This window comes from Andrographis paniculata, unplaced genomic scaffold (genome assembly GCF_009805555.1).
Source record: "Andrographis paniculata isolate CXL003 unplaced genomic scaffold, ASM980555v1 Contig270END, whole genome shotgun sequence".
Classification (NCBI taxonomy): Eukaryota; Viridiplantae; Streptophyta; class Magnoliopsida; order Lamiales; family Acanthaceae; genus Andrographis; species Andrographis paniculata.
Genome location: NW_026137558.1, coordinates 32,501 through 41,817, shown reverse-complemented (window position 1 = coordinate 41,817; position 9,317 = coordinate 32,501). Strand labels below are relative to the sequence as shown.

At 45.3% G+C, this 9,317-nt stretch overlaps 1 protein-coding gene and 1 pseudogene across 1 annotated transcript; both read right to left on the bottom strand.

The window, feature by feature from the left end:
• Positions 1-3,267: 3,267 nt before the first annotated feature.
• LOC127246200 (uncharacterized) lies at positions 3,268-5,442 on the bottom strand (annotated as a pseudogene).
• A 519-nt stretch (positions 5,443-5,961) lies between these two features.
• LOC127246201 (uncharacterized tatC-like protein ymf16) lies at positions 5,962-9,216 on the bottom strand. The gene has a single exon (XM_051267450.1). It carries the CDS (start codon positions 7,285-7,287, stop codon positions 6,625-6,627), a length of 663 nt encoding a protein of 220 aa, XP_051123407.1. The 5' UTR covers positions 7,288-9,216; the 3' UTR covers positions 5,962-6,624.
• Positions 9,217-9,317: the final 101 nt, after the last annotated feature.

Here is a 9,317-nt window from a genome sequence, read left to right as displayed (position 1 = left end):
TGCTCCTGCTGTTCCAGGGAGAACATTCGTTTTCGAATCCGTTTCTCAAAAGCAAGATCTATGATCAACTTGCTCTTTCTCATAGATCACTAGCACGATGAAGTGATTGCACTGCCTACTGGTGCTGAGGGTTAGAGAATCGAACTCTGGCTCTAAGAGTGAGGCTGCCAAAGCCACATATGCAGCAAACTACGGGACAAACCGCAGCCGAACAACTCAATTCTGGTCATAAGAACGGTAGTTGAGACAGGCTACGCTCTGATGATGACCCTTTCATTGATGATAGCGAGAGAAATGAATAGGTTCTCATGGGAAATTTGAGTGATAAAGGATTTCGAGTACAGTCATCCCTGCGCATTTCCTCTACCTTATGTGGAAGCAGATTAGGGAGACATGGCTGTCAGACAAGGATAACCTTTGGCTAGGGACACCTGAAACCAAGATCTATAATGGTTCAAGGATGGTAGGGAGCTCTTGTGAATGGAGGGTGAATAGTCAGTTGACAGGCTACTTTCGAGTGAGTAGGTTTATTAGTGACTCTCAGTCAATCATTTACTAAGGCGCAGGGATTGCTCTTGGATTTTTTGCACTTTATAGCTAAGCCAGATTGATTCTTATTTCATTGATAGAACCCTGCTAGTTCAATCCTCACTTTCCATTCCTAGGGTTTTGAATACTTTACTTGCTTGCTATTGCTAGTTCAATCGTCAGCTCTTGCTTAGTCATTGGACTATATCTCCATTTGAGGGAAACTTTCTAAACACTACTGCATTTCGGAATTCATCCTTTCCTTCGCCCGATTCTCTCCCTCGTCCTAACGGTTCCTCTCTCTCATGTGGATTTGATTTGGCGACTGCTCTATCTAATCTATAGTTAGGGAATGAGCTGACGACCATGCGTCACCCCGTGGGTCTGCTTTTAGAATGGCCTACTTAGCGCCTTTAGTTTTCCATTAAGGCGGTGGTTTACCTTTAGGTTTGTTGCCTTTCCCCTTTGCAACTTCTGGGCGTTCATACTTACTTCTGTAGTCTTTCTCGCTTCCGAGGAAATCAGAAAGTCATGAAATGTTCACTTATTCCCCTGTTTCCGTCTCTTTATTACCAGCAAAACTCACGGGGACGGTTGGCTCCGTACCGGCTGAGGGCATTAGCACTCGACTGATAGGGATTCCAAGCTAATCTATCCGAGGCCATCAATGTATCTCTTGTCTCGGATTCAGTCTGATTTTCCGGATCCTAGGCTTTCCACCCGGTTGAGAGATGCGATGAGCCAAGCGCGTGCAGTTGGGGGACATGGGATTTGACCCGGAACAACGGAGGGGTGAGCTTGCAGAAATTGAGGCGCCAGGATCAGACGACGATCGATCTAGTGGCATTGTTTTATCGTCTTCGTCTCCAAAAATTCTGTAATTGAAAAAAATGATGGTATGTTCCTATTCAGGTATAATATAAGCATAAGGAATTTGATCCGTTTGGTTAATACAACACCGACCATATTGGTCTACACTAATACATTGATCCCCACCCGCCATAATGATGGGTGCGCTATGTCTACAAGCACGTTCTGCGGTAAACGCATGAAAGTTGCATTCATGCAAAATCTGAACTAGTTCATTATAAGGTTCATTGCGTAGATTAGAATAGGTATATTATTTCACTACAAAAGCGTACATATTGAAAATGAGCATCCTTTCTTCAATCTTTTTATCAATATCGTCAATCATTATATTGAACAGAACATCGAAATATATTTCACAGGAGGAATACCAGTAGATAGACTCATCAATTTAATCTCCTTACCAGATTCATCTTCTTTATAGGACTTGCATGAATATAACCTGATAACAATTTCACAGCATAATCATGATTATGAAGAAGTGGGGCAACCTTATGAAGAAGTCGAGATCTGGTCGTAGAAGAGCCCTGTGCTTTACTTGACTTGATTTTGATTTTAGCTCTTTTGAAGCTTTTGAATCAGCTGTGAAGTCTCTTTGCAGTCCGTAAAGTGGAATTTGACCTATGTCCCCCTCAAATGTAAGCTCGTTCCTCACTCGTGCCATACGTGGGGTTATTCAATGAGCGAAGAACAATAAGGGCCAGCCGGACTCTACCTGCCGGGCCTGTGTATTCGGGAACCTCCGGGAAATACAGTTATAAGTGCGAATAAGTGCGAACAGGCTCATCACTCTAATGTCTCGCCCAGGTCGAAAGGGTTCTAAGCCTTTTCCCCTTCCTTAGCTACTGACGACAGAATGGTTGGCACATTATTAAGAATTCCAGGTGATATGAACGATACGCTAGTTCGGGTCTTGAAAATCCTTTATTCAATGTCCAGAGAGTGACTCTTTCCTGCTTCCGATGGCAACTGGCTTGGAAGTGGACTTGATTGATTGTCTTCCCATATGAGACGAGGGGAATCTTCGGTAGGAGTATCTAAGAGATGTTCTAAGAGACTATTAAGAGCCACAATCACAGGGATATATTACCTGAGGATGGTTCTACAGATCCCTTTCTATATATATATATATATAGCTACCTTTAAAAGAAATCCTATATCGGGAGAATTAGGGCTGCTGGTTTTAAGCACAATGGAGCAGGGGACAACATAGACCATAGACCGAAAAAGAGTAGAAGAAGAAGAGAAGTAAGAACAACGAAGCGAGTGTCTCTCATGTAAGAATATTGTAAGGCTTCCCCAAGGCAAAAAGAATTCTAGAAGTTTCTCTGATACTTAAAACACCTGATAGACCTGGAGCTGGCAATCGCAGCAAGGGAGTGCGTTGCCTTCTTCAGATGGAAATGATCTCTGGGAAGATTGGTGTGGCTCGTCAAGTAAAAATCTCCTTTCCCAACTGCTTTATCGAGCCTGCTCTCCAGGATCCTAATTCCATCCTCAGGCTATGACTCACTTCGTCCCTCACTAAGATCTGTCGTATATAATAGGAATAGATTCAGTCTGGACAGCTGTTTAAAGAAGGGATCCGTCTTCCTTCCATTCTTCGGAGCACCTAGCAAGGCCAGTGAAATGAGTCAATTTGGATTGTTTGTTTTTTTTGTTTTTATTTTAATAGGAAGAGTGATTTCGTAAATGCGAGGTACCGGGGGGCTTCCAGGCCGACGGAAATACAAGTCATGAACGATAGCGAAGCCAAGCCGGATAGGCTTTTTTATGTCGAAAGCCCCAAACTTTCTATCTTATAACAGACAACTAACGCAAGCCTACTCAACTAATTTCATAAGTCAAGGCCTGTTCGCATCGCAAACTAATAGAAAAAAACAACTACTAGACGTCACTATACGTTGAGTGCTCCTTGTTGTTCGGATCTTGACCGGATCCGAGCTTCCAAGCTCTATGCTGTTGGGGAATTCTGCAAGGGTCTTACCGCCTTCTTGATTGACTCTATTTGAGTCTTTGGAGTACTTGGGATTATATTCCGCGCCGAGGATTTGTGCTTGTGGGCCGGGGTGAATATTGCAGACCAGCGGATCAGGTGGTCGACAATTGTTCGGACTTGGTAAGGTTGTCGCGGCACCTGTAGTAGGACAGAGGACTTATCGCGATGCCCGCGGACCAATTTACGATGTCTCCGTCGCTGACGTTCGTCAAGCAGGCGACGTGGATTGGCCAGGGTCTTCTTCGGCTAATGAGACCTCGATCCCGAAGCCTTCGGAGTATCTTTTTGATAGCGCCTCCATTTGTATGGGGAATTCGCTGCTGATAGATCTCGCCCAGTGCCCCCCTCCTTCCCCCGCCGCCTTCCGACCCGCGGGAGTATACAATGAGAACTTCCGGGCATGAGTGCTCGATCGTGAGACTGCCTGTTGAACGTCCGATGGCACCTTGCTCCGACCTGAGCTATGCAACATATAGATCCCCCTTGATCCTTGCCGGATGTGCTTGACGGTCCCCCATAATACGCTCACTTGGGGACTTCTTACTCCAGCTGTTCCAAGAGTCTCCGCTAGTTGAACCGCGTCCAGTAGACTCCCTGTTCCGCTCATCCCCTTTGTCAGCTCTTTGATCGGGATACTATTACCGAGGTTCCTAAACTTTCCATGGATGGCCGAGCGTAGGTGGCAAGCAGTTATATGGATACGGTGCTTTACCCGTAGACGCTTCTCCAGCTCTCGCAAGAATTGTATGGGAGTCGTCCTCGGAGGGACTTCCCGAATGACCGTACCGAGGAATTCTACCGTACTCCGTGCAGCTAGTGTTGTTGATCCTGCAGAGTCTACCCAAGGTTCAGGCCGGATTGTAGAAAGTGGTTGATACATTTTTGTATTTCTATGATAAGCTCTACGGCACCCACGATTCCCAGTAGTAAGTAGTCGGCATATCGCGCGTAACAAATCCTTATGTTGGAATGGGTTTTTTAAGGGGGCCAGCTTACGGGCCAGGCCTCTCTCTGACCTGATAACTAGTATCGCCTCCCCGCCCAGCTCTATCAGCAGGCCCTTTCTTTTGCAAGACTTAAAAAACTCTCTCATGGCCCAATTATTATTACACAGCGTTCTCTACCATAGAATTCGGCCTTCGGGGTCAACCCGGCGGCTTCTATGAGGAAGGCGGCGCAAAGGAGGCTCGAGGGTTTGTTAAGGAAGGCGGCAAGGGCCGACGAAGGGGGGAAAACGAAAGGCCTTTTCTGGTCCCCCCTGAGCCGGGGGGTGCTTGGTGGGGGGTGTGCCACGACGAAACAAGGGAATTCAAGGCCGCTTTGCGTTGGATGCTCTTTACCCTCCCCACAATGATGGCTCTGTTGTCTTGGGGAGCGTTGAAGCTTGCTTCTTCTCCAGAGTTATCTTGGTCATCAATACGACCTGTCCTTAATAGAACCGATCGAATTCTCTGAACAATCGGAATTTCGTACTTCTGCCGGATCCTCCCTATGTCCTGATCGAGCTTGTGTAGGTAGATGTTGCCTGGTAGGACCGATAGTAATACACTGTGTGGGACGGAGTAAGGGCCCTTCTCACCTCCTACGAGTCGTCCGGCGGAAAAGACTTTTTGAATGGAGTAAAAGAACTTGGGATCGTCGATCTCTTCCTTAAAGATTGAGATGAGTCGATGTCGGTCGATGGTGTGAAAAGACTTCCTGATGTCGAATTCCAAAAACCAGCGAGAGGTTCCCCACTCTTCTTTGATCCGTCTTAGGACCGAGTGGCAGCCTCGACCCGAGCGGAAGTGCGATGTGTCTGGAAACTCGGGATCGTAAATGGATTCGAGTACCATTCTGATCGCCTCTTTCATGATCCTTTCTATAGGTAGAACTCCTGTGAGCGGTCTAAACTTCGATCCTTATTTCTTTCTGAATATTGTAAAGTAAAGGTACGCAAAGCCCGTTTTTTGCTCCCTCTATTGATAGATCAAGGGCCCTCCTGCCGTCGTTTCAGTGACTCATAGGGTTTCCCTCAGCTCAGTCTTTTTGGTTCTTGAGAATGGTCGCCACCCTCCCAGGACCGGAATGATTATCCCTGCCCGATGGGTCTACATCCATCCCTGAATGTCGTCGGGTACTGTTAACTTCCCCGCCATTCTTGTAACTGTCACCTGTAATCCGCGCAGGTGTGTCCGCACCCCCCTGAGTGGACGAGAAAGAAAGGATTTCTCGGAGCAACCAGACCCAGGAGTCAACTTTCCCGTATGAGCATTCGGTACATGTATCAGTCCGTGGAAGAGTTCAAGGGTCACCACTACGGAGGATCTCCCCCCTAATCTTAGATAGGTCGTCTGAGGGTTCGCCGCGGTTCATTGCTGTGCTTACACACTAGGCTACCCTTTTCCGAAAGCTCCGCGGGACCACCTACCACTAGTCTTCGGCCGGAGGGGTTTATTGCACAAAAACGCCGGGACGCGGGCGGACGAAAAGGGAAGCCCAACGAATGTCAGATGCAAAGCCCCGCACCTCATTAAGATCATATTGGCATACTCTCCCAAAAAAAAAAGAGCAGACCCCATTGAAGACGAGAGTGAGGTACAACAAGGTTGTTAAAACTTCCACCGCCCTTCTCACGGAGCCGTACGTGGACGTTACCGCTCATACAGCTCCCAGCCTGCAAGCAGTTAGCCTTCCTCTACAAGGAATGGAAGTGTGGATGAATCGACATCAAATAGAGGAATTCTTTTTTGACTTTTGTCAAACAAAGGGCAATGAAGGAAACGAAGTTGTCACTCGATCGAAAGGATATAAGACATAACGAAATCTTAGCTTCGTTGACTTTCTGAGGTATAACCTTCGCCACGACATTAGTGGCTTAGCTCTTCGCGCTTCCCGCAGGATAGAGAGAGAGTCAAGGGGGGGCGGTACGGAAGATTGGTCCGCGGAGAAAAGCTGAGTTTTTCGGTTCGCTCCCCCTATGTGGTCGGCCTTCTTACCAGTCTGCCTCCTTTCTCTTGATGGAATATTGATATACCCGAGCGTAAGCTTTGCTTTCGTTCTTCACCGGCGCTCTTAGGATGTATCACTCATCCCGCTCCTAAGGTAAGGAGTCTTCTGTGTGTTATAATCTTTACGGGAATGAATCGCATATGTTGGTTGAGAATTGCTCTGGAATTCATTGATAATGACTTTGCCAGGTTCTAGGGGGCTACTCTTATTTTTTGTCGATCGAGCCGCTCTCCCGGGTATTAATCACTCGTCCAGCCCTCTGAACGAACTTGTACAATCGATGCCACAAAGATAGCCAACTCTATTATCAAAGAAATAAGGAAACGGGCGACAATTTGGCACCAGATATCCGGAGGTGTGGAAAGAGCAGCTGTGAGAAGCGGAAAAACCATCAAAAAACGACGATTGTTCGTGGAAGTTTCTACAGAAAGACCCCTTGGTTCTAGCAAACGGATCACAATTACAGGTACCTGGGAGCATACCGATGGAATGAACGAAATACGAACAGTTAACATAATATGGTCATAGATCTTAGGTTGTAACTTGATCATGAGCGAATTTGTTGATGTTTCACCCATGAAGTATGGAAAGTGCCAAACATTGGGAACTACCCGGGGAAGAGTTAGGAACAGGAACAAGGAGAAGCGAGAACCACTTAAATGGAGGAATCGATTGTATTTCCTCCTTTGTTCCCCATAGCAACTGGGGATCAAAAAGCACCAAATTTGATGACTTATTAAGGGAAAAACGAAGTAAGAGCATGCTATTGAAGACGTTGCAACATATGTCGGGAAGGCCTCCGTTGATTGTGTACGAACAAAATACGAGTCCAAAGGCAGGGTAAGAAAGGGTTTAGCTAATAGAGATATTAAGTCTTCCGGGAACCAGTAACGCGTAACCATGTCAAACCAAGACCAATCAATATCCGAACGGAACGGATTCGAACTTCTCCTAGAATAGTTTCCGGTGCGAAATGAAATTCATAGGATATATATGAAAAATTCAAAGGAGAAATAGAAAGATTTGATAGGATTCTATTCATTTTAGTAATAAACAAATAGGATTGGTTATGTATCACAATTTCATCACTACACTGAAGGCTTTTTTGTAAATAGATTGAGTTGATAGCTTGATACCCAAACAACAACATGATTGTGATCCTCATTGTGTACATAATTCGTGTTAGGATCTACCAAAGAACGAAGTTGGGTATCGGGCATATAACAAAAGAGTTTCCATTTATATCAGTCATAAAAAAAAGAATCTAACGCTCATGCTATTTGAAAGAGTTTTCAACATGGAGTGGAAACTCCATAACGTGCAAAAAGAGTAACTGATCTATGAATATCATCCTAATTCAGGTCTTCTTCCGCACAACAATGGATAAATTCAACCCTTACCTTGACCAGTTTGTAGTTGAAAACCTCGGTGACATAATCGTTTATAGTCACTCACTGGAGGTTTGGAACCCTGAGTATAGTGTTCGGGGTGTAGCAGGAAAAGAAGCTGTACATGAAACGGTGCTCAGACGAAAGTGCTATTTCTTGGTCATTGGATCAGAAAGGGTGTGGGTATATCCTTTGTTATTTCATTCCTAAAGGCAGGGTTTTATGACAACTGGAATTTCTTAGTGAATTCACGGAGGAATATACTCTATCACTAAAGAGAATTTCGAGAGCAGGTCCTCGTCCTCAGGTAGGGTAGCCACGGGAAGTCTTCGCCCATTACCCTGTGATTAGACAAATCCATTATGGTGACATATTCGAAAGTGATTTCTCTTTCTATTCAACTATAGACAACTATAGATAGGAAGGATGCTCCTTGCTTTCTTAGATAGATGTGCCTTCCTTCAACTAAGGGTGATAGGAAGTGAAGCCTAGCTCGACCGAAAAGCTAAACCCAGCTTCCTGCTTTTCGTTTTGGGTACGAAGCAGTATCAAACCAAAATACCCAACAAGCATTAGCTCTCCCTGAAAAGGAGGTGATCCATCCGCTCCATTCCTTGCCTTCTTTTCCCTTGCTCATATAGCACTGAGACCTGTTAACTCTCACATCCATATTAGTCCAATTTATCATCACCATATGAAAAAAGAAAGAAGAGAAATCAGAACTGGGAGTATGCGCCTACATCACAGATTGCTTGCTTACCAAGCAGTAGGATGGATTCGCTCTTAGGACTGTGCTCGAAGAGATGGTCATCCGTGCTCCACAGCTATTGGTCTCATCACCCTGCAAAGATGGGGAACCAACCAAGATGTATGTCGTCCAACCCGACCCATATCCTAATATGCTCTATTCTTCCCGACCTATTTGACTCTTATTTAGGTGGTATGGAGAGATTGAAGAGATCGAATTCCTCCCGGGAACACACGAAAGAAAGATATGAACTGGGTAAATAGAAATGGAAAAGAGATGTTTCCAATTCATCCAAATCTGAAGCTTTTTCTACATCCATATGATCTGCTAAAGTGGATCGATATTGACCATATAATAAAAGAAGATCTTGGTCCATGGAGTCCCAAGAAGGTAAGAACGTAAACCTGTCTGATGCTTCTTCGGCCAAATACAATATACAAGTGGGACCCGCACTATGAGCAAGCTGCGCGAAAAACCGCTTCTTTTTTCCGGTTCCGAAACAACTTGGGCGAAATAGGGTTCTACCGGGAAACCATGGATTTTTGAGTTTTCGCCATTGGTTACTGGTTGAGCCACTGGAATGGAATGAGATAAGAATCTCGGTAGATCTTTCTTCTCCACTTACTCGTAACAGGCTTTTCTTCTGTAGAATACTTCTGTAGAATGGCATAATTGTCCGCTAAAAAGCGCCTCGATCTTCAAAGAAACTGACTCCTCCTCACTCCTCTCCTCCTTTTCCTTAAGTATCAGATCGTCGTTGGTCCTTCTTATCCTTGGTATTGTAGAGAGTTGGTTG